We start from the raw sequence: 26,940 nt of genomic DNA, 5'->3' as shown, positions 1-26,940 counted from the left end.
TGGATAAAGAACAGCAGTTAGTGAAAGAGTACTGACATTTGTGAAGAAAATACAATTTGAAAAACAAGACAGGAAAATGAAGGAAATGTAGTGAGGGACAGTGTACAGATGGGGAAGGGATAATGCTATTCAGACAGTGGTACAAAAAACTGAACCTTAAAGTATTTTTGAAATATTAGGAGTTGGATAGTCTAATCAAGAGGGGGAAATGAAGTCAAGAGACGATAGAAAAATAATTTGGTAGAGGAGAGATTGAAAGATTACTGAGTTTTCTATTTCTTTCATACAAGGTTTTAAAAAAGGGAAAAGAGTAACGTGTGGACAAATTCACTAAACACAGACCATATTTTAAATGATGCCAGGAGAATATGTGCCTTGGAATGGTATGGGAAGTTTGATGTGAATGTTGTCTCACAGTACACAGAGTTTGTTACATTTTAAGTAAATAGAATTCAAACATAAAAATTATGTGGTGGTGATGGAATTTGGAGCAAGACTGGAAATCAGATGTTCTTCAGTAAAAAGTTAGATTACTGCATCATCCATGCAGGCAGAACAGTTGTCGGCATTAGATGGGAAAAGGAAATAGGTATATATGTACATATAGGGAGGAAAGGAAGGATCAGTTGTTTGAATTTCTGAAAATTTCTGGTGAGAAATATGAAAATATTAATGTGAGATTATAATTTATGTAGAATAAAAAGAGAAATGGGTCAGGAAGTTAGAAATGTTAAAGAAATTATGAGGGCAGGTAAGATTAATCTTTATTAAAAAGAGAGAGAATTCATTTACAACAGAGGGGAAAACACACAGATTGTTTTTAGTTGTCTGGATGACGGCATCATAGTAACAGTTTTTTCAGACTATGTAGCAATTCAGATAGAAATGAGATGGGGGAATGCAATTAAAAGTAATGTTATCAAAAAATTGACAAGAAAATATTGAGGAATCTGATTTATTAAAGAATATGCCACAATTATATAAATATGAATTTGACAGAGTAGTGGGTTACTTTTAACGTAAAGTGTGAGAAAATATGTTTAGAATTGGAATTGGAAAAGCGATGTCTAACAACTTACCATAATGATAGATGTCCTTCTATTCATCTGTTGCAGTATTCCTGACTTACGGGAGTTGTCTGCCAAGGCGACAACCCAACATCAGCCAGTATATCAAAGTCCCCCTACTGCCTGGGGTGTGCAGTATGTGTGACATAGGCCACAAGCAGACATCGGCCATAAAAGAGACATATGTGTGCACCACCTTCAGAATTCCTTTGCCAACATTTGGATCGCTAGTCCCAGACATTGCACTGTTGCTGGAATCATTTGATAAAACTAAGGTAAGTGCCAGGGCTCCACCACTACCACAAAAACTGCTCCATTTGTCAATTTTTTGAAGACCCTCCAAAGTTGGTTTTCCTCCCATGCGATCTGCCTAGAAAACCAATGCCTTAAGCTTTTAGCCAAGAGTGCGATGGAAACCTCCTGACGACAGTCTGGTAAGCGTAAGGCCAAAAAACATAGGCCTGAAGCCGAAGCTGCACCTGTTGATACAGACATCTACCCAAAGCACATGAGAGCTTGATGATTGGCTCCATTATGGATCTGGATCCACAGGCTGAGCTTGTTTTGCAGGTTGCCTTGGTACAAGACATATGCATGTCCAGAGAGGCTATTGTCAGAAGGCCCCAGGGGAGTTGCTTGTTGTTAGGGAGGATGTTGATTCACACTTGGTTGAATGTAGGCCTACATCTGGCCCACCTTCTTTGCACCATGTGGATACCCCAGCAAAGAAGCAAAAAACTAAGCATGCCCCCCTGACCCTCAGAAGGAATGGCAAAATTTCACATAAGGCCTTTTTAAGTCCTTCATGGTGCTTAGGCCTCCTTCTGGTCACCCAGGCCTCAGGCCACTTTTGAGGAAGTTTCTTCATCTGAGGAGGAGAGTGATCCATTGGATTACTCATCTCAAATCCCCTCACCTTTAGATTATGCCTCCCTTGAAGAAGATTCAAATGGAGCAGAAGCTCCTATGGAGGGAATTTCTTTTGGGGACACCATCTCCAGGAATAACCACTTCAAATGGGACAGTACAGAGATGTCAGAGGTCCAAAAATGTTATGACCTCCTCCAAGTACAGTCCCCTTGCCCTTCAGCCATTTCTCCTGTTAATATACCAGTCTTTTTAGGTGCATTTGCATCTACTTCCACTCACCCTGACTCTCAGCCTCCAGCTCCAAAAAAGCCAGGCAGGTACTACAAAGTACCTAAAGACTGCAGTTTTCTTTTCAAGGCCCCAATTGCAGAGACTTCTGTAATTTCTGTAGTCTCTGATAAAGGCCTCCAGGTTGCTTCCTTCATCCTCTCTCCTCCCTTCGGACAAGGAGAGGAGACAGCTTGAGATGCTGGGCAAAAAAATCTATACCTCAGCCACCCTCACCTTCAGAGCCCTGAACTACCAGACCTACATGACCAAGTATAATTTAGAACTCTTCTCAACTTTCAAAACTTTCTGACATGCCAGACTCTGAGAACAAAGCCTTGACAACTTCCCTCATTGCTGCCTCTTCTCAGGTAGCCAGGCATTCCATTAAATGTAGATACAGTGTTGTAGAAGCCACATCAAGAGCTGTAGCTTCCTCTTCTGCCCTAAGAAGATTTGCCTGGTTTTGGCTTCAGCCCCTCCCTGAGGACATCAAGACAAAACTAATGGATGCCTCCTTGAACAACTCAGCTGTTTTTTGGAAAACACTTTTCAGAACTGCTCAAATCTCTGCAACAGAAAAATAAGAAACTTAGACTTTAGGCACAGGGGATACTAGAATATGCTTAAATGTCACAGAAATTACCCTGCAAAACAAGTTTTCATATACAGGCAATCCACAGCCCCACAATCAAAACCCCAAAAAAGACTTAAAAAACATCAGTTTTCTCTTCCATCTTCCTCTTCTTCCCAACTTGCTAAGCATACCTTTCCTGATTGGATGGGCTCCTAAGCTTGACTCCTCAAGCAGTCAAGGCACCCCTTCCCTCTCCCAGTGCCTAGCCCTATCCCTTTTATCCTGGGAGCTTTTTTGTCAAGACTCTTGGGTGTTAAGCATCATCAAGAGGGGGTACTTCATGGTCTGGCACAAGGTGCTTCATTTCAGGGCTATACCCTAACCTCCAGAAGAACAGGAACCTTTTTCCTCCAGTCCTGCAAAACTTGCTCTGTCAGGGCATTATCAAACCTGTGCCCCCAGGACAAGAAGAAATAGGCTTCTACTCTCTCTCCTATTCTTAGTTCCCAGGAAGGAAGGTCCTTGGAGACCTATTCTACCTCAACAACTTTCTCATCATTCCCTCATTCAAAATGCTCACTCTGCAAACCTTATTCCCTCTTATCCTCCCTCAAGTATTCCTAGCCTCCATAGACATCAAGGATGCTTGCCTCCATATACCCATCCACACCAGATACAGGAGATTCCCACACTTCTATGCAGCTACTCACACTATCTGTTCTTGGCTTTGCCTTTTGGACTCTCCACTGCCCTGAGAGTCTACACAAAATGTCTAGCACCCATGGTCGCCTTATGCAGACTCCAATGTATCCTGATCTTCCCCTACCTAGATAACCTTTTGATTCAAGGCAGTTCCCAAACAGAATTGAACAAAAATCACCAGTTGCTACCACCATTCTACAAAGTCTGAGTTTCACCATAAATTTCAAAAAGTCATCCCTGGCCCCCCATCCCAGGACCATATCTTTCTGGGTTGCAGATTTCAAACCAAGAGTATGGTGGAGTCTGTTCCACCGACCAAAGCACAGGAGATTTATGGGATCTTTGCAGAGATTCTCCCCCTTGACTGGCTATCTGCAAGACAGTTTCTGAGAAGTTTGGGGGTTGATGGCATCCACCATCCCTATGCTTCCTGTAGCAAGGCTACACATGAGGAAATTCCAGTGGTTCCTAAAGTCAAAAGTCAAAGTAAATGTTTTTGTCATTTAGACCTACACATGTGTAGCCTAAATGAAATTTCACTTATCAGCTAAATTCTTGAGATTACAAAGGAAAGTGAAACAACTCATGCAAGTGGAGGAATAAACATAACTAGCAAATACAGTACTATTCCCATTACATGCAAGAAAGAGCAGAGACATGTACCAACACTCGTATACGAAAGGAATATCCTCCCCTGAATTAAATTAACTACCCTATTTAAAGTAATGCAAAACATGCTACAAATTGAAATGCCTAAGTTATTTGTCTAATATTGCACTTGAGTGAGTTAAATACTGACTATCGTTATAATAAATATTGCACTTGGAATATATATAAGTATATATTGCACAAGTAGAAATTGACTTGTGTCCAGACCCCTGGGACTAGTACCCAAGTTCAAAAGTCTAATCACTGTAGGGTAGAAACTGTTACTGAATCTTGTAGACTTGCAACTGATGCTGCAATAGCTCCATAAAGTCAATGTGGTCACAACATGCCCACCCTCTAGATTACCAAATCTCTCTTCTACCCTGTCTCAAGAAGGAGCTCCAGTGGTGGATAACACATCTGTCTCTAAACCCAGGCCTCCCCATTCATCTACTGCCACCAATTCAAGTACTGTACACTGATGCATCGGACAAGGCCTGGGGAGCAGCCCTGGACCTACACACTGTACAAGGTCAGTGGACACCCTCCCAGAGGAGGGATCACATAAACATCAAGGAAATGAAGGCACTAATCCTTGCCCTTCAGTCCTTCCAAACCCTGCTCAGACCAGAGAGACTTTGTATACATGCACACAGTATGACAGTCTTGTAGTATATCAACAAGCAAGGGGGAAGACAAGATTCTACCTCCTTTGCAGACTAGCTATAGCAGGCCTGGGATCTTGCACGCCTACTAGATGTCTCCCACCAGGCAGTCTACATCCATGCCAGTCAGAATGCTGTGACAGACGCTATAAGCAGTTCCAGAACACAAGCCCATGAATGGATGCTTCATAGGGGTGTGTTCCTGGACATTGTCCAGCAGTGGGGTATTCCACAGATAGACTTGTTTGCCTCCCCAGTGAACAAGCAACTCCTAAAGTTTTGTGCCAGAGAACCCCATCCTCAGGCATGGAAAGTAGATGCCTCATCAATCTCCTAGAAGGGGAAATTCCTGTATGCATTTCTCCCCTTCCACTTATTCCGAACGTTCTGCTGAAAATTCAACAGGGCAAACCAAAAATCTTGCTGGTGACTCCCTACTGGCCAAGACAGCATTGGTTCCCCCTTCTTCGAGCCAAGGACATTCACCACAAGTTGCCAAACAGAGTAGAACTGCTAACATAGAACAAGGGCTCACGCATCCACCCACACTTAGAGACCCTCCAACTAGCTCTGTAGACCCTGATAGAGCCCTAATTCCTGTCAGACACCTTTACTCTGAGCGCGTGCTTCAAGTCCTGCAGGAGGCCAGGAAACCTAATGCCAAAAAAATCTTACCTCTCTAAATGGAAGAAATTCTCACTTTGGTGGCATTCCAAAAACCAGGACCCACTTATAGTGAACCCTCCTATGGTTCTGTCGTAGCTGTGTGAACTTCTTAATGCAGGATTAGCTTACTCCTCTATAAAAGCACATCTGTCAGCTATCTCTGCCTGTCTACCACTTTGTCCTCCCTTAGCTCCAAGATTTGAAGCCAAACAATTCCTGAAAGGCATCCTTCACATCAGACCTCCTAGGAGACCTGTAGCTCCACCCTGAGCCCTCAACTTTGTGCTAGAGAAACTGACTCGGAGCCCCTTTTGAGCCTGCTTCTTCTAGCTCTCTCAAACACTGTACTTGGAAAACCTTCCTCCTGGTGGCTGTTACCTCCACCAGCTGTTCTTACCATGGTAAATTTCTTCCAGGTTCAGTAAAAGCTGACTGCACAAGGGCAGTGTCTACTTCCAGGACTTTCCTCAAAGGGTTGGACACCAACTCTATCTTAGAAGCAGCTACTTTGACATCTGTCCACACCTTCAGCAAACATAATCTGGATTTCATTTCCAGATCAAGGGCAGGATTTGCCATGGCCATTGTCCACAGCTTCATAGAAAATTCCTCTGCTACTTCTTACTGCCTTTCTGCATGAGCTTTTGTACTCTCCCTTAAGTCAGGGATACTGTAACAGATGAATAGAAGGACATAGATTAGTTGTGTAAGAACTTATCATAAGGATAAATGTCCTTCTCCTCTTCTCTTTTGCAGTATTCATCCCTCCCTCCTTCCCCCCACTTCCTGTCTTTCTTGGATACATTGATCTTCTTTCCCTTAGACTGTCTCTCCGGCTGGGGTTACAGTTCTGAGGGTGGTGCACGCATACATCTTTTTTATGGCTGACGTCTGCTTGTAGCCCAAGTCAGATGTACCATGCACCCTAGGTAGTAGAAGACTTTGATATACTGGCTGACACTGGGTTGTCGCTTGGCAAGCAAATCCCGTAAGTCAGGAATACTGCAACAGAGAACAGAAGGACATCCATCGTTATGGGAAGTTCTTACACAACTAATCTATGTACAAGGTTAATATACAAGCTAGAACAGGATTGAGAGAAAAGTAAAGTGGAATATATGAAAAGAATAGACAAAAAGGAATAAACTGCTGAATAAGCAAACAATGGAAAAGGAGGAAGTTTTTGAAAATATAATAGCATTAAGGGATTAGATGGGGTGCTAATGCAATCTGAGCCAATGAAATTATGTAGATTATTGAAGAGTATGTTAGTGAAATGTTACAGAAAAGGGAAAAGTATGGAAAGGATGAATGGAATGAAAAAAACATTGATAGAAGCAGTAAGAGAATTACAGAAGGTAACCATACAAGAACTAAATAGGGCATTTAGTAGTATTAGGGAAGATTCAGTTCCAGGGAAAGATGAAATATGTTAAGTGTACAGGAGTCTGAGAGTTGGCAATTTTTTTTTTTTTTTTTTTGGTGTGTGTGTGTATATATATATATATATATATATATATATGTGTGTGTGTGTTGAATGAATAGAAGAATGAAAGTTATACTAAAGAGGAGGCATGTAAAGAGGTTAAGCTTCTATGGAAAAGGGTTATACAATGATCATGAAAGTTGGAGGCCTATAATACTGGTTATAAGATTTTAATGAAAATATTACAAATGAGATTTGAGGAAATCCTACTGATAGTTATGATTACAGGAGATATAGTATGAAAGGAAAGAGAGTCCAGCATTAAGTAATTAAAAATAAGGAGAGAGGGAATATTACGATGATGCATTGAGATATTAATGCATTTACTAATATGGAACAAGAACGTTTATGGGATATTATTGAGTAGTATGGAAATAAAGAAAAATATTGAATGTATTGCACTCAGCATATGAGTAATAAAGTGACAGTTTCAGTTAATGCACTAGTTCAAGGGATTATTATTACACAGGAAGCCAGATAAGAATGTCTGAGCAGCATCTTATTTTCTCTAATAATTGCATTTAAATGTGAATTAACTAATGAATTGGAAGGGGTGTGTATTGGATTTAAGAAACAGATGGCATTCCTTTTTTTTTATCTTGTACAGATGCTGTAGTAGTTATGACAAACAAGTGGTGGATGAAAGACATGCTTAGTTGAATATTTTACTGCAAAAAAATTGGACTTCAGTTAGAAAAAAAAGCAAAGGGTCAAGAGAAATAATCAGACTAGAAGGAATTTATCAAGAAATGAAATTTTTGTTGGGAATGAGATTTGGTAAAAGGTAGGTGGTGGAAAAACAGTGGGATAAGTTAACTGAAGAGAAGATAGAAATAAGCATGTGGATAACCTTCAGACTTTCTTTTAAGATGATGTCTAATTTACTTACAAAAATGTTTATATGATGCCAAATAATATTGAAAAAGAAATATTACAGACCATTTCTAGTATTATTGGAGGTGCTCTAGATTGAACCCAGTAAAAAGTGGGAGTATTATATTTAGATGATTAGAAATGATGATCTGCAGTTTGAATAATCCAGAAGTGTGTACATCTTCTTGACGTGTGTTGGATGTATAGTTCAGGAAGAATGAGAGAGTTGGCACAATTGCAAATATTTTTGGCACAACATACAAAGAGTTCTGGATAATGGTAGCAAAACTGAAGACCGATGAATGTTATGAATGAGTATTTAAGAGGACACCAAAAGAAGATAGTCATGTAGAAGACACATTTACAGAATTTTGAAAAGAATAGGAAGGAATATGATAAAAGATTTTCTCCAAGGTTTCACACATGAAGATGTTGCTGGGACACTTGTGAAAATTGAGATGCAACAGTATGTGTGCGAAGATTTTCGGTAGTGTGCACCCATTGATAAGTTACCCATTGTAGCATGTTGTATAAAGCTATGGTGGAGAGATTGTCTTCATTGTAAACAAAAAGAAACTATAACATGTTTTCTGACAATGGAAAAGAGATAAATTATGGAAAATATTGTTTGAACAAAAAAGATTGGGAAACAGTTATGATAGAAGTATTAATATGAAAATATTTATGGATATTATAAACAAAACAATGTGGAAAATATAGGGTATGTCAGACAATTTAGGAAGGCTAGATGGCTATAACAAGTGAGTATTTAAAAATAAGTGGTAGTTTTTAGAAATGTTGAAAAATAAATGGCAGTCGTCAGAAATGCTGAAGGAATAAGAATGTGATTGTGGCAGAATGATTGGCTGGAATCTGACGTATGGCAGGACTTGTATATTTGAAGGCGATTTTCTTCTTTTGTGTATATAGGAAAATGGGAGAATGAAAACTATGATATATGAAAAATGTGAAAAAATGTAGATATCCAAGTATGTAAACAGGTAAATGAGAGACCCCACCCACCTTTTCAGTAAATGCCATGGAATCTTTTACATCCACAAGAGCTACCTCCAACTTAAGCATATGGTACCTCAGTTTAATGCATCCTCTGAAGGATAACACACTCTGGAGTGAATTAGCCCCTAATGATGCACCACACTGTCAGTAATGGAAAATTAATCCAATCACCTGGACTTAAAATAGAACCTACAGCACCAAAGGCAAGAATGCTAGTTATTCAGATAGGGTGTGACACTTGGATTCATGTTGAAAAGCAGTAGGTAATTTCAGCAAATGTAAAAATTAAAAAAAAAAAAAATTCACAAAAGCTACCTGTAGTGAGCATCCAAAGATTTTTTTTTTTTTGCTGGAGTAAGTTCCCCCTATGCCCACACACTCCTGAACTTGTATACCAAATCTGAGGTCACACAACAATGGAGAGAAAGGCAAACTCATGCTTCTCTGGTTTCATTTGCCACCTTTTGCACTGTAAGAGCTACCTTCTGTGCGTCACCCTCAGTTCTCTTGTCTCCAGTGACCCTGCTATCATATATATATATAATGGGTCATATCGTAATTATGATTCACATGAGTTTTAAGTTACATATGCTTTATCATCTTAGTACGTTCTGTTCTTTTTGTGATGTATACATTGTTAGATTTATACACTCGTCATACATTTATTATTGTTAGATGCACGTTATGCCAGTTTTTAATACATGTTGTCTTTCATGTAATGTGACTTTTTGTAGAGTACTTCTATTACACATGCATGTTGTTTTACAGCGATTCATATGATTCTTTACTTACTTGCATCAATTGCCTTCTGTTCTCTTGCTATTTACAGCCTTTATGACTATTGTGTCTTTGGTCCCGCCAGTCACATTTATATACTGTTTATAACACCACTCATGGCTAGGCTGTAATATACCTTTTAGTGTTGTGATTGATCTTTTGCTTAATGATGGTTGCATCAATGAACCATCTTAGCACATCTGTATGGGTTTAATTTGATGTTAATATTATTTGATATTTTTCTGTATATCAGGCGCAATTTATCGGCATTTTTAGTTTGAGTTTCATTGATTATATACGTTATTCATACACAGACTTGACATTATGATTTCACATTTCTTTTTTCTGATAGATATATGGGATTAATAACATGCATTAGATTTTCATTGAATTTTATAAATTACTTTAGATAATACGTTTGAGCGATTTAGCTATAATTGATTAAGCAATATTACTGCTGAATGACGCATCTTGAAGGGCTATATTGTCTTGATTTATGCAATTCTTATTTTGATTAGATATTTTTACGTTTTTTCGATGACATTAAAGATTTTATATAGTTAAGTGATAATGGTTTATCGCTATTTGTTTTTATCACATTGTAAAACACTTTTTATTGGTCTGTTTAGATCACATGATCTTTATATGAATGAACATTTTACACTTTAGTGTGTGTGTATAGACTAAAGTGTTCTGATTGGTTCATTTGATTCCTTAAATTGTTACTGATTATTTAGATATAATAGAGTTGTGATAAAAGGCAAAGTCACTGCCTGAAAGCACTTATCTGGTTATAATAGAGAGTTTTCTATTTGACATTGTTTCAGCTGTGTCTAACTTGGTACTTTCCTTTGTGTATGTGTGTGTGTATATATATATATATATATATATATATATATATATATATATATATATATATATATAAATAAGTGATACATGTGTGTGTAATATTTTACCTATCCATATATATATATAGAAAGAAGTGATACATGTGTGTGTAATATTTTACCTATCCATATATATATATATATATATATATATATATATATATACACACACGTAATATTTTACCTGTGTGTGTGCATATCTATATAATTTTTTTTACACTTATCCCTACTGCTGTCATCTTTGCAAACAGTGAAAAAGTAAATCAAAAGCCCTCTTAGCATGTAGATAAATAATATCCACAGAGCCATCTCTACCTTCCTATTTACCCATTCTTGTGAACAGGATGACAGTGAGCCCTCTTCAAGCCACATAAATATCTTCAATAGCTTCCCCTTACTTAAATACCAAAAAAGTATTTTTGGCATCTTTATGTAAAAATAGTAAATGTTGTGCTATACAGAAACTAGGCCACCAAGCAATTTAGGATTATATATTTCATTAGAACAACTGATGCACTGTTGAAATAATTAAGTGAAAAAGGAACACTCCAAAAGATGTACTAGAGAAAATTACTGATTTGCTGCTTTCATTCCTATTGCAAGAACTTCATCAGAATAAAAGACATCCCTGTAAATCCAGCTTAAATATGCTAAAAAGGTAAATGTGACAGGAAATGTTAATGCTTCAACCTATTAGACCTCTTCTTTAAAACTAGAGTAAGAGAGACATTCATTCAAACCATGCAAAACATCAGAGTTACTTGCCAGACCTTGTCCAATACAAAAAATCCTTACAAGAACTTGAACGCTTAAATAAACGCATTATTTTCATCCCCATTTTTGATGGAATGTAGATGTTCATACACATCAAATTTACATTCTGTCAAAAATGGATATGAAAATAATGCTTTAAAATCTTTACAATAGCTAGAATGTTTAAATAAAGTTTACTTTTTTGTATAGGAAAGGCCTTCCAGAACAGCAGGGAGTGTGACTGACAAAACTACCATACTGTGTAGGGAATTGTCATGGCAAATCCTTTTTAAATTCTGATGTTTTACCTGGTGCAAATTAATTTCTGTCTTGTAACAGGTTTAAAGAGAAGGTCTGATAGACTGAAGCATTAACACATCCTGTCATACCTACCTTTTACCATGTTTAAGCTTGTTTTACCGGGATGTCTTACTTTGATGAAATTCTTGTAATAAGAATGAAGGCAGTAAATCATTAAATTTTGTCAAGTACTTCTTGTGGAGTGTTTTTTTGTTTTTCCTTTTGGAACATTTGACCTACTCTTCGGTTTTTGTGCTGGTTCCTGATGAAATTTACCCTAAGCAGATGAATTAAAATTAACCCCAAATACACTCGTACATATGAGATAGTAAAGCTACTTTGTTTACTGTCTCACTTTTCATCCTATAGTGACAGGAATGTGGCTACCAAATCCATAGCTGGTCATTACATAAGGTAACCACTGACGCATGCTGTTTAGGAGTAGCTGATACCAGTTCATAATAGCAAACGGTCATCATTTAGCGAGATCATGGTGAGTGAGAAGAGATGGTTTAAACTTCAGAGATGGTTTCTCTGATGCACATTCTTATTTATTACAAGTATTGAAAGGACACCAGGTAAACCTGTATCTAGATAATGTTCATAGCACCCACTCCTGACAGTAACAATCCACGTTTCATTTTTATAGTGATTGAGTGGGTGATTGAGGTTACACAGTCTCAGTATGTTATTTCAAAGGAATAAGGAAGGCTGCATGTGGTACAACTAATCTTACATCTACTTGAGCATAGTTAAATATTTGTTAGTTTGACTTGTCAGGAGCCTTGTATGCTTGTTTGTGTCTGCACATTTATGTATGTATGTATGTTTGAGAAACAAAATGAAATTCATTAGTGTGGCCAAAATGTCTTTCATTTGATAACAGTCAAACTTTGAGTGCACAGAAGGGGTAAAGCTCTGATTTTGATAGTGGTGACTAGAGTGCAGTCAGTGGCTCAGACACCTGCTGGAGTGGGGGAAAAGAGGACTGATGTAGCTTTGCTGTTCCCTCTCTCTATTTGGAGGGAAGGCATGGGAACTTGTGCTCAGGGAACACATTTCTGTGGATTAATCCCTGATGGAGACAAGAGAACCCATAAGAGCATGGGCTTCATGGAGGAGTAGGGCTGTCCTCATAGATTACAACATTCATTGACATGAGTGATACACCCTCTGACACCCATTGCACTCCACACCCTGGGCATCTTACTGGGTATGCACAGTAGGGTTAGATAAAGAAAACGGTATTGGGTATGAATGGACTAGTTGCCCAACAGAAGGGTCCAATGGACAGCAGTTAATGAGATAAATTTTTTTAAAAACAAGTGCTTCCAATTAGAAAGTGACTTTTTTGGGGGGCAGAGCTGGATGTGAAATCAAGTGACTGATGCTCCAACATGCCAGTGATTTTGTGCACTTGTATGAAACATATTGAAATATATTGCAGTGGAATTTCTTTCACTTGATAATCAAATATTAGAAGTGTACCCATCAAAAGGTGCTTATTTTTGGAAATAGGAATGTGGCATATATGTAAAAAGAACTGATTATTGAGCTGGCTGTTCTAGGGCAGTGTGTGTGCTTTTGCACAAAATGAGTTGAAATACATTACTCTGACCAGATATTTCTTTCCAAACATCAGAGGTGCCGCCAGTCACAAAGTAACTGTTTTGGGGGTGTGAATTCAAATGACTGTTAGTCTGATTTGTCAAGGTGTGTGTGTGTTTAGAGTGAAGAAACAGACTGTGAAATAGATTCAGAGGGAATGTGCCTATGCATCTGTCTGTATGCAACAAGATGACTTAATTAACATTGTGATGATGTGAAGTATTGCCAACTATGCCAGGAGAAGTAGGGCAGTGGATGTGTAGCATATGCCAGCATAGCTACCTGGAATTTTGTAAAGAATTGTATAATTTGTATATCAAACTGATCTTTGTAGGTGCTTGTGTTGAAAATGTATTTGTAAAGCTGCCTGTGGTAAAAATGTACCAACATTGGGTCCTGCTGGGCAAAAACGAAATTCACCTGTATGTCAGACTGTATTGTAACTGTTGAAATGAATATATTGTAACAGAGGATACTGGAAGAGAAGAGGTTAATCCCAATCCAGCTAAGTTTGCAAAATCTGAAATTAAATTACCTGGTTTTGGCCATAAAGACTGTCCGTTACAGTTTTGATTGCAGCCAGAGACAAAATGTCTGTAAAAACCAGGACTAGGAATCCTAATTGTGACCCTGGAAGGATGGAAGGTTTTGAAATGGTTTTGTAGCTTACAGATGCCATATCACATCTTAGCAAAGTTATATGTGTGTGTGTGTGTATTATGACACACGTGCTAGATTCTGGTTAATTTCCTAGTACAGGGGGAAGTATGGGAAACTAGATGTATGTGATGTCAATCTGTAATCCAGCACTGAAATGATGTTTTATTATGAGATGAGACAGAAGTCTCAGGGTGCTGTTTCAGAACTGACAAGACCACTCACACACTTCATCTTATTTTATTAAGTAAGTAGGAAACAGTAATACACTAGATCAGTCGGAAAAATAATGTGAGATTAGATAAGTATTTTTTTTTGTATCTGTGTGAATCTTTGCATCTGTTTTGTTTTTAATATTGCTTATGATTGAAATGCTGGTGTTTATTGTAACTAGATATTTAGTAGTTTCATGTTCTTTTTATTATTTATTATTAAATATATTTAAACTTTTCATTATGGCCAGTCTTTTAGAGAATATTTTAACCTTTGAGAGTACTTGTATTTACTTGGTGACACTGTGGCTGCTCCTAAAAGCCTTGCTGCATTGGTGAAACTCTGCCATTTGTATTAGTATTATGTTTATCAGTATAATTGGATACCCTTGTAAGAGCCTTAGAGAAGCTGGCTTTGGAGTGTTCTGGTGGTAGTATCTACCTTATAGTCTTTGCAGGGAGACATATCTGGTAAATCTGTGCCATCCTTTCCCAGGTGTGTGTGAAAATCAAATCCCAAACTGTGTGTGTCAGCTACGTGGAACGAGAATAAAGAGCACTGGTTTCACAGAGAAGAATGGTGGGGGACTTGGCTTGGAACACTCGCCTGAGGACTCAACTCTACAAGCTGTGTCAGTGGGGAGTCTTATTTGGGGCCTAGAGACAGAGGGGCTTTGTGTGTTCCCTGTGTGCTCTTAAAGGAAATCGTGCTTGGTGAGGAGAACTGCATGTGGAAATACTGTGCATCTATTTTTGTTCCAAGTTAATGTCCTTCCCCGCTTACAGTGGTGAGGATTGAAGCTCCTTGATTACTGGCCCCAGAGCAGGGACATCACATACATGACTATAATTTATTTTACTAAGTGATTATTTTGATAGGTGAAAATGCATTCCAAGTATGAAGGCAACTGATCTGGCTTGTCAGAGAGAGTTTGTGTTTGAATAGTTACTGTATCCAGAATATCTTTCATTTGGTAACATTTAAGAAACTGATAACTTAGTCAGAAAGTGATTAATTTTGGGAAGTAGGAATTAGGCTGTGTGTGAAAGTAACTGATTGCCAGTTTGACCTGTCAGAAGCAGAATGTTTTTGTTTGGCTAAAATATACTACTTTCACCAGAATTCATCTTGCTTGATTACAATCAAGCATTAGAGTTGAAATCATAGATTTTGTCATTCTTGGGGAGTGAGGAGGTCTGTAAATGAAAGCAACTGACAGTTAAGCTAGATTATAGGGGTCAGTATGTGTGTGTGTTGGTATGAAGCTGAAATACAGTACTGTTGCCAGAATTCCTCTCACTTGATAGTTTTGAAACCTCAGAAGTAGCTATTTTTGAACTGAGGAAGCAGTGTATGTGCAAAAGCAACTGCTGTCAATCTGGTTTATCAGGAGGGAATATTTGTGGATCAAGGTGAAAGTGGCCATAGTATTTCACTTGATCACACTCAAACAGAGGTGTAGCAAATCAAAAAGTGGTTATTTTTGTGTTAGGACTTGGGAGGCCATCTGTGATTCTAAGCAACTGATAGTCAGTCTAGCTTGATAGGTGCAATATGAATATTATGTCTGAGTGTTTATTGTTGTCGGAATCTCTGTGACTTGAGTCAGACATTAGTTGTATACCCAGACAAAAATAGGTTATTCAGCAGTATAAAGAAACATAATAATTATAAAAGGTGCCAAACCCTGTTGTCACTTGATTGCATGGCCTGATTTTCAATCCAGTTTATTATATGTAGTGAGAATGTATTTCTGCATGGATGTGTGGAAGGGAGGCAGAAATCTGTGAGGAAAAAAACACTGTCGTTTTTACTTGGCGTTAATTATGTGACTTCTTCATAGTCAGAGGAAATATACGCCACAGTAAGGGGAAGTCTGTAAGTAAAAAAGCTGAAACTAGCATTTTATGATTTTCCATGATGAAAATGAAGATGCAGCCTGTGTGATGGCTTTCAGAATTATTGTTATAATTTCACAGTATGCTTACTGCAGTGACATTATATTTACTAAACAAACATCCATATTTCATTATTCCTGAGGAATCAAATGTCTAATACCAACATAAAATATGAAGTGCTTTTATAATATGAGAAGAAATTTTTAGAATTGTGTTTAGAATTATTTGAATTTTTCATACAGAAAAAAGACATCCCAAGAAATTCTGACTTAATACTGAAATTCATCTAGCTACATTTAAAAGCATTACCTAATACCAGCTTTTAACTCTATAACAAAATTCATTGTCCAAACCCTTTTACTTGAAAATGCCACATTGGTTTAGGGTTGCAATCCTCTAATCATAGACTACCACATTAAGCCTCCATGATCCTTAGAATGTACCTGCTTGTCAAGTTGCATTACAATACAATGCAGCCATAGAACTGAGTTGGAATGTAATCAAAAGTAAAAAATCCTGCTTCTCCAGAATAAATTTCCATTTTCTGGTATTGTAGAAATACCACCACCAAAGTATTTCTATGAAACATAGCACAAAATGACTGAGTCATATACATTTCCAGCTGTATGCAACACCTTAAGGAAAGAATGACAATGTTATATGCAGTGTGTACCTAAATATCCATGAATAATTATCTGAAAGTTTTACTAAGAATTATCAAAGTAAGATTAAAATGACATCCCTTATGCATAGTCATAAAAAATAATTTTGTCATCACAGCCTAGCATATTGAATTATATCCAGTTTACATTAGAGGGTGGATATGTGACTTCTGTTCAGTGTGTCATATTCTGAATGTGTGCTACATTTTATCTGTATAGAGTTGGCATATCTGAAGCAACATCCTTATTTGTTTTTCAGAATAGGGTCATTTTCTGTCTCTAAAAAGATGCCACCACCAAAACGTCATGTAGTGATTGTGGCAAATGTGGCCAAGCCACAGCTTTCAGTTGGAGATGGTTTACATAACTTCTTTAGAGTCAGAGCAGGTGTACCATGATGACCCTTTATGCCTGCTCCCTGTTTTCTAGTATTGCTTTCTGGTTGGTCACCTCTTGCTCTGACACCTTTTTAGGTTCCACTACATCACAGAACAAGTCAAGACTAAAGTGCACACACACACATTGAAATGTATCATTTCATTCAAATACAGCAGAGGAATATTTTTTGTAGTGAGGCAAGCATCCTTGCACGCCAGCACTTCCCCAACTTTAATATGTAGACTTTGAATTTGCTACACCATGTCAGTTAAATATAACCTAGTAACCTAGAACTGCTACATTCTGATATCAGAGAACAAAAAACACACTTATAGGCCTGTCAGAATATGCCATTTCCCTGTGGAAAGAGCAAAGATGAATGAGCAATAATTTTAACAAATTTGATAAGATTCATTTATTATTTATTGTATTTGTTAACTGGGAAAGTCTGATTGGACAGAAGCCCCTTTTTACTGTAGGCCTGCAGAGAGAAAAGTTCCAGCAAGTTACATCGAATACATTGAGTACAGGTCAGTTGTTTTGACAGAAGCATTGTGCAGCATTATACTGGTTGTTCAGATGTACTTGGAGTAATGATACAAATAATATAAAAACACACATTCAACATCATAGCATAACATTCAGATTAGAAAACGTAGCATGATATTGCATAGAATGTAAAGAACAAATGTAGGTTCCATTGTATAGGATATGATGCATAGTGAAAGGCAGCAAACCTTTGGTGTATAATCTTACTCCAGGGTTTCATAAGAGCGGAGCCAAGTATGCATAAGATACTGCTTAAGTTTAGTTTTAAAAAAATTTAGGTTTTGAATTTGTCTTAGAGAGAAATGTACTACCAAGCAAATTACTAGACCCCTTCCTCTTCATCACGTGTCACTACTGTCTGCCCATGTCCCTTTTGCAAGTCATTCTTACCTTGAATGCCCTTCTTCCTCCTCTCTCATTTGGTTGTTGCCTATTCCCTGTTCCTTTGCTGCGCTCGACACTACTTTTCTGAATATCACTGCTCATGTATCGATATACATTTCCTGTCGGTTTGCTTTCCTTTCCACCTCATCCTGTCCCTTTGCTTTTGCTTGTCCCTGCTATCCAGTCCCACTCTGTCCTTTTCACCTGACCGGCTGACCCATTACTTTAGCTCACAGAGTCTTCAGATTGTCCTGTAAGCCGTGCATTATGTTCTCCTCAAAGCTCCCCAAGTTGAACAGCTGCCATCCACCCTTAGGACTGTACACCTCTCTGCCCTCCCTCTTCCCCAGCCTGTTACGCTACCTTCCCCTAGTCTTTTTTTTTATCCCCTGTGATCTTATATGTTCCAGCCTGGCCCCCCAGTGCACCACATCTGTGCCAGATCTAACCCTACCCTCTCACACCCCCAGCCTTACTCCTGTATTACTGGGAATGGTCATAGATCCCAAGGGTGTCCTGAGGGCTCAGCTCATCTGCTTCCTTATTTTGTTTTTTATCCCCAACCCCCCAGCACACTGATAGCATCTGAGGGCAACTCCCATCTTTGGAGTATGCCTCCCCTTAAGGAGCTTATCAACGAGCCCCCCTCCTACCCAGGGCAGGCATGCCCATCCCACTTATCACTCTGTCAGTCAGCCAAGCCCAAAATTGAACCCAGGTTGGCTTTATCCCCCTACTCCACTGGAGCATTACTCTTTCTTCACCTAGTCTTATTATCCTTCCCCTTATTGGATAAGGTTTCCTTTTCCTTGTTTACTTATTGCCACCTAGATAGGATTTTGTGCCATGAGATGTTCTTCATCTCACATTGCTGCAGTCCTTACTTATGGGGTAGTCTGCTGTCTTCGGTCGGCCCGAATACCAAAGTATTAGGCTGACGTCGGTCATGGGCGCACAGCCCTGACATCAGAGCGTCAGGGTATAAAAGCGCATGACCGACGTCATATCCTCAGTCTTTTTTGCCGCATGGTCCGATGCAGAAGCAGCGTTGCAAGTGCCGTTTGGCTTTCTGAAATTGTTCGTTTTCGGAGTTTCAGACATACCAAGTTGGGCTAAGTACCCCGTTGGGGAGCATTTTTGTTTTTTCTTGCCTCCGTTATTTACCGGATGTCAGAAAAAGTGAATAATTGTATTTCTTGTGGGAAGCAGATACCGCATAGGGATTACCACTCGCTTTGTATCCCTTGCTTGGGACCGGAGTACAACGTAGTTGGGTGTCGGTTTTGTGCTAGGTTTAATAAGCGCACTATTAAGAGAAGGCGAGATTGCGCTAGGTTAGTCTTTGGCAAACGGTGTAATTATATTATGCCGTCGGATCCTCCGACGCCCGCTTCCACGAAGAAGCGTAAAGACAAATCTGTAAAGCCTAGACAGGATGATTCGTCCATTTCGGACGCCGGTCCTTTAGAGACTGCAGTGGAACAGGTGGATCCGGCTGAAGTTTCTGTTGAGTCTCAGGGGGAAACCTTGATTTTACAGGATGTGGCCTCACAGGAGTCAGGTCAGGCTGAAGGGGCCTCTCAGGTTACTATTCTCCCTTCTTTGCCTAAGGGGATTAGGCCTTCTGCTACTGTTTCTAGGGCTCCTTCTAAGGGCAGGTCTGTTTTGCCTTCTTCTGGAGTTAGTTCTGGTTCTTCAGGGTCTGTACCTAAGAAGCATATGCTTAAGATGGCAGAAGATTTGATTACTTTAATTAGAGGTTCCATGCCCCCTCCTGATAAGAGGCCCAGGGTAGAGCCAGAGTTGGAAATTTTGGAGCAGGCCTCAGATGATTCTGAGTCTTCTGCTGAAGATATTCAAGATTTTCCTCCTTATTCGGATTCCGATGCAGAGGATTCTACTCCTTCTGCTTCCCCTCCAGAGGATTTTTCATTTTCAGAAACCTTACACTCTATGAGGGAACATTTTAAGTGGGAAGGACAGGATTACTCAGATTCCAGAAAGAGGCTTAGAGAGCACAGACCCTTGGCTATTCCTCCTGTTTTGGATGTTGTTCAGGATGTTTTTTCGGAGGCCTCATTTAATCCGGATTCTATGCCTCCTGCACCAGTTAAACCGGACAGGTATTATAGGGTACCTGAGGCTCATAAATACCTATATAAGAGTCCTAGGGCGGACCCAGAAACTATTAGTCAGGGGCCTAAGGGTGTTAGAGCTTCTGTTGTAAAGAATCCGGTTCCTCTAGATAAGGAAGCTAGAGCTTTGGACATATGGGGTAAGAAGGTGTACACCTCTTCTACTTTAGCAATGAGGGCTTTAAATTGCCAGTTTCATATGTTGAAATATCAAAATTTCCTCCTTTCTCAGCTAAAATCTAAAGTGGATGCTTTGGCAGAGGGCATAGAGTGTAAAGAATTGCAAGATTTGGTGCATGTTTCTGAACAGGTGGGGAAACATTCTTTGCAGTGTGGCTTTGATGCTTTGCAGGCTTCTTCTAGAGTGGCTGCTACTGGTTCAGTTCTTCGTAGGCATGCCTGGCTTAAGGATCAGAATTTATCTGAGCATGTTAAGTCTAGAATTCTGGATGCCCCTTTACAGTCCGAAGTTTTGTTTGGTCCTCCTGTGGAGTCTGTTTTGAAGAAAATGGAGGACAAGGCTAAGTCTATGCAGACTGTTAAAGATTTTTTGCAGGTTCAACCTCCTAAGTTTAGTAGAAATTGGCCTGCTAAGGGGTGGATGTACCCTTCTTCTGATTCCCAGTCTAGGGGTAGGTCTAGGCGGGGTAGGGGCAGAGCTCAGAGTACCTTTAGGCCTAGAACATGGAGTTCGCCTGCTCAATCTGCTGGTGAGGGTAGGGGCCAGTCCTTTCGTAAACAGGCCCAATGACCTGCATTTTCAGCTGCCAGATTCTTCTTGCCTGGCAGCTCCTTTGGGAGGAAAGCTAGCTCTCTTCAAGCAAAATTGGTTTTTAATCACCCAAGACAAATGGGTGTTGGACATTATAAACAAAGGTTACAAGTTTTATTTCCATACATTGCCTCCTTTCAAAGGTATGCCAGACATTCCTCCTCGACAAAGGATGGAGGCTCACAAACAGATTTCATTACTTCTTCACATGGGAGCCATACAGCCAGTACCTCCTTCAGAAGTGGGTCTAGGGTTTTATTCCCGCCTGTTTCTAGTACCAAAGAAAGGGAACACGTGGAGACCGATTTTGGATTTATCTCTCCTCAACACTTATTTGGACATTCCAAAGTTCAAAATGTTGACATTACAACAGCCTTTGCCTCTCCTGGGAAAAGATCACTGGATGGTAACTCTGGATCTAAAAGAGGCTTATCTTCATGTTCCTATCAGGCCCATTTGCAGGAAGTACCTGCGTTTTCGAGCTGGAAATTTACATTATCAGTTCTCTGCATTGCCCTTTGGCTTATCTACTGCGCCCAGAGTGTTCACAAAGGTTCTGGCTCCAGTGATAGCCTTTTTCAGGATGGAAGGAATACAAATTTATCCTTATTTGGACGATTGCCTGATTATTGCACAAGACAAGGACGAGCTTCTTCAGCATCTACAGTATGTGATGGCAGTGTTAAGATGCCTAGGGTATTCTGTGAACGAAACAAAGTCCAGTCTAGTACCCTCTCAGGACATGTGCTTTCTGGGTGTGAGACTAAACACAGCTTCCCAGATGGCCTTTTTGACCCCGGACAAACAGAAAAGTCTTTCACTTTATTTTCTATCAAATGTCTCTACAGTCCAGGCTGACTGCAAAGACAGTCCTTCAAGCCTTGGGGTTCATGGCATCTTGTATTCTGGTGCTTCCCAATGCCAAATTGCATATGAGGAAGCTTCAATGGTATCTCAAAAATCTATGGACACAACACTGCCAGGATCTAGACACTGTCATTCAGATAATACCTTGCATTCAGAAGGAATTTTTGTGGTGGGCTCAGGAATGTCACCTAAACAAGGGACTCTCTGTGACCCGACCAGAGGCGAGTCAGATTATAACGACGGATGCCTCGGCCAAGGCTTGGGGAGCACACCTCAATGGAAAATGGGTGCAAGACACGTGGCCTGTCAGACTTCAACATTTGCATATCAACCTGAAGGAGATGTTAGCAGTACAATTTGCATTGATGGCTTTCAAGGATTTACTTCACCCAGGGCAGGTGTTGATTCTAACAGACAACACAACTGTCATGTGGTACATCAACAAGCAAGGGGGAACTCATTCTTACCCTCTTTGCAGACAAGCGATGATTTTGTGGGAGACAGCTCTCAGTTACAACCTCAATCTTCAGGCAAGATTTCTACCAGGAGCACAGAACTCCTTAGCAGATGTATTGAGCAGACAAATAGTGGATCCTCACGAGTGGAAATTGGATCCTCAGGTATTTCAAAAGTTGACAGTGTCATGGGGAACTCCAGACATAGATCTGTTCGCTTCTCCACTAAATTACCAGTTGCCAAAGTTTTGCACAAAAAGGTTTCATCCCACAGCTTGGAAGGTGGACGCTCTGTCATTCAGTTGGAACAATCCTCTTCTGCCCAAGGTTCTCTTGAAGGCCAGACAAGACAAGCCATCCATGATCCTGATAGCACTGGATTGGCCTCGACAACACTGGTACCCACTACTGAGGAGTTTGGTCCGAGAGCCTCCATGGCCTCTGCCTCTGATTCCACACCTTTTGTCTCAGGAGGGCAATCACTTTCTCAATGTCAGAATTCAGTCTCTGCATCTAACAGCCTGGCATATTCTGTTTTGAATTCTGGAGGTTCTCAGCTTCCACAACAAGTTTTGAAGGTTATTTTGGAGGCCAGGAGGCCTAGTACAAGGAAAGTTTATGCTGATAAATGGAGGAGATTTTTTATTTGGAGCAAAGGGAAGGACTTTGATGTTTCCAAGCCTAATTTGAGTGCTTCCTTACAATATCTTACTGAGTTATTAGACAAAGGTTTGTCCTTCTCCTCCATAAAGGTTCATGCTGCAGCCATTTCGGCTCACTATGACTGTGACCCTCCTTTATTCTCTCATCCTTTGTTTAAGCAGTTTCTCAGAGGAGCAAAGAACATAAGACCCCCACGTAGAGCTCCTACTCCTGCTTGGGATCTCAATTTTGTGTTGGAAAAGCTTACTCTACAACCTTTTGAGCCTGCAGCTACTGCCGAGTTAAAGTATTTGTCATGGAAAACTGCTTTTTTGTTGGCCATTACTTCTGCAAGACGGGTTTCTGAATTACAGGCCCTTATGGCAGTGGAGCCTTTCTTGATTTTTCATAAGGATAGGGTATCTTTGCGTACTAATCCTTCCTTTATGCCTAAAGTGGTTTCTAGTGTGGCCTTAAACCAAACTATTCATTTGCCTACTTTTTATGCAAATCCTCAAAATAAAGGGAGAAGATTTTGCATACTTTGGATATTCACAGGCAGTTGCGTTATTATTTGAGCAGAACCAAGGAGTTCAGACAGTCTCAGCAGTTGTTTGTTTCCTTTGCTTTGGGTTCACAGGGTAGACCTGTTTCAAAACAAACTATTTCTAAATGGATTGGGTTTTGTATTTCTTTTGTTATTCCCATCATGGTAAGGAGATTCCGGCTGGAATCAGACCTCATTCCACTAGAGCTACTGCAACTTCTACTGCCTTTCTAAGGGGGGTGGCTACAAAGGATATTTTGGAAGCAGCCACTTGGAGTTCAGTACATACTTTTTCTAAACATTACCACCTTCCTCTTTATTCTAAATCTAGTGCTGGATTTGCCACTGCAATATTACAGGGCATTTTAGCTGCCCCTAATGCTTTATGATTTTTCCAACCTCCCTTTCCCGTTGCTTTGGGATTCTACCCATAAGTAAGGACTGCAGCAATGTGAGATGAAGAACATAGTACAGTTTTGTACCTACCATAAATGTAGATGTTCGAAGATCCACATTGCTGCAGTCCAATTTTCCCTCCCTCCTTCCCCTCTGTAGCTTAGCATGGTTATATGGTTTGGGTGATGGCTGTAGTTGGGCATATCTTTTGGGAAGGTTCTCTGTTTTTTGGCTGTGGCCTTTCTTTTAGGGCCTTCTGACATCTGGGGCAAGAAAAGACTGAGGATATGACGTCGGTCATGCGCTTTTATACCCTGACGCTCTGATGTCAGGGCTGTGCGCCCATGACCGACGTCAGCCTAATACTTTGGTATTCGGGCCGACCGAGGACAGCGGACTACCCCATAAGTAAGAACTGCAGCAATGTGGATCTTCGAACATCTACATTTATGGTAGGTACAAAACTGTACTTTTTTTTTCTTTACTAACTTGCTTTACTGTTTCTGTAACCTAATGCAGTGTTTTGCGAAAGAGACTGATGCATACTAGTGTTTGTGTAATGTGGGTACAACAAAGATTTTCTCCCTTAGTGCAGAAAGTGATTTAAGGGAACGTTAATTATCTTATTCTATCTCCATAGGCAAAAGAAGCTGATCTCAATATGATCGACCAGCTGCTGGAAGACTCAAACCTCACTGCACAAAAATTCAGGGAATGGAAAAGCAGAAATTCATTGCTGTTTCAAGATATCTACAAGCAGTACTTCAGTCAACTCTCTACAGATCAAAATGAAGTGGATTCACAGACGGTCACTTCCTGATGTCTGAAGTAGCATCAGTGGCTTCCTTGGCCATCTCAGACTTGACTTTGAACTACTCTTGTCACATCTGACTACTTACTCACCGCTGTGTGTGTGTTGGAGGGTGTCACTTGAAAATAGAGACCCTCGACTCCTGAAAGTGTAGCATAATTGACTGAAAGATGAATGTGATTTACAGCCATTTGCATGAAAACCATGGTGCTCTTAAATACTTGCATTGTACAACATAGGCCAAGAAGGCAATCCTGAACTATAGAAGTGGCATAAGTATTGTCAGAGACTGAGATATGTCATTAGCTACATTTTGGTGAAATAAGCTATGTAGCTAAACATTCTCAACACAGGCCTGTTTCAGAAAATGATTGTCTCTCACTTTGTGGCTGTTATAATGCAGCTCCTTTTCTTTTTTTTTCAAACTTCACCATAATAAACATATTTAGTATCGAAATGGCCTTGTTCACATGTAAACACAGGTTATTCAAGCTTCATCTTAAATGTATTTAGTATAGCAAGAGATTTATTAATGTATTAAGACATGTCACCTTGTGCCTTACTTGTCATACAGTGTAGATAGTCTAAATGTCATATTTCTTTTGTTCTTCTGCTCTTTGCCCCTCCTTACAGAAAATAGTGTGCTAACTGCTGTGGCATTGTCATGTTGCTCAAATGTCTAGTGGCTCAATAATGTTTTTATAGCTTTTATGTGTAAATAATTTATTTTCTGTTCTGTACTCCTGCCTTTTCTCTGGCTAGCTAACCTGTTGGGTTATATAATGAAAAAGCAGATGCAGCCCTTCTACATCATGTTTTCCAGCTAATACAGTATGATGGCACTACCTACCAAATAGCCAGAAAAGGGGCACTGCCATTCTGAAAAGTATTGCCCTTCTCTGAAAGCACACCAGGACAGAGACCCAAGTTGCTTTCCAAATGTTTGCTTTTCTCCATTAGCAGACTACCCAGTTCCATCATATCTGCTCACTACAGCATGTGCCAGCACATGTATAGTATATTGTGCCACAATTCTTCATTGAGATGCACACGTAAACATGTTTATGAGAGGAAGGGGGTTATCTGGAAGTCTTAATTCCCAGTTTAAAGCCATTAGATATTTCACTTCTAGAAGAAGCTGTTCAGGACTATTGTTAATAAAATGTCTTAAAGGTGCACAATTGACTTAAACAGTAGAACTAAAATGCACCAGAAGAATATATCATTATATTGATGTCAAGCAAGTACTATATTACTACACCATCACTCCTACCCATCTTAGATAAATTTATTGTCATTCCCAGTAGTCTTAATAAGTAAAGTGTGACAGTTCTGAAAGTGTAAGCCAAATATTACTTCACTTTTCTTTTGGATAGTTGAGGTACACTGTACTGGAGTTGGACACTGTAAGTTTACATATCACAGTCTGCTCCAGAGGGCAGTCAACAGTATTGCTCAGAGATTAAGCAGAAAGTGGCTGTAATGGACAAGTGGCACACTGGCCTGGAAGGTAATTGATGCGCCAAATGTCTTAGATTTTACTCTAAGCTGGAACTTGGGTATACATTTTTGAGTTACCTGTTAGGTAATGCCCTGATTAATTTGAGACTTTGGTAATACAGTGATTTAGAATTTTGTCTGTTGCTTTTCCCTTTGACCAAGTAGTAAGCACTCATGTCTGTTAATGAGTATTAAACACCCTTGTCACCTCCAGTTCTAAAGTGTGTTTGTAATAAAAAACAATATATACATATATATATATATATATATATATATATATATATATATATATATATATATATATAATGTTTTACTTGCCCTTGTGACTTGTCATTGATGACCCATTTACTTACCCAACTAACAAATTAATTTAAAATTAAAATGCTGTTGGAAATAACATGAAAATAATTTGTTTGTAGAGGTATTAAAGTTTAGTACTCTGTATAGCAGAAAAGGCTGAAGTTTATTCAGAGCTGAAATTTCTGCTTTAACTAGCAGATCCCTGAAGTATGTTCAAAGAAACTACATATGTTAAGGACTGTAATACAATCTTTTCACAAGCATTATAATCTGTAGAACCTGGCTAAATATTGTCACTCTGCTGTTTGATATTGAGAATCTCTCCTGGTCCTCTCATAAAAAGAGGCATTTGCTCCTTCCCAAAATAACAAATGTTTAATAAAAACATGTACTGAAGTGTAACCTGCAACAGTTTTGCTTCATTTTTTACTCACAGATGTCCTGGTAGTAAACAGTTTATCAGAGAGAACTTCATATGCAAAATAGGTTTGGGCTCTGTACTGCAGTTTGCTCTCGATCTTATAAAATCATTGAATGTTCATGCATTGCAGAATTGAACATTACAAGTTCATTAAGTCTTTTGGCTTTTTCCAGTTAGAGGTCGCCACAGC

General features: G+C 39.4%; 1 protein-coding gene across 1 annotated transcript in view; it reads left to right on the top strand.

Moving 5' to 3' along the window:
• Positions 1-26,731, top strand: part of IPCEF1 (interaction protein for cytohesin exchange factors 1) — a gene marked incomplete in the record, with an annotated part of 1,177,958 nt that extends 1,151,227 nt beyond the window's left edge. Inside the window, 1 exon segment of the mRNA XM_044063366.1 lies at positions 24,359-26,731. Coding sequence (XP_043919301.1) covers positions 24,359-24,538 — 180 coding nt within the window.
• Between the last annotated feature and the right edge of the window lie 209 nt (positions 26,732-26,940).

This window comes from Protopterus annectens, chromosome 1.part0 (assembly GCF_019279795.1).
Source record: "Protopterus annectens isolate FY-2018-M chromosome 1.part0, PAN1.0, whole genome shotgun sequence".
NCBI classification, from domain to species: Eukaryota; Metazoa; Chordata; order Ceratodontiformes; family Protopteridae; genus Protopterus; species Protopterus annectens.
Note: the sequence above shows the minus strand (reverse complement) of the source record. Positions and strands in the feature narration are given on the sequence as shown.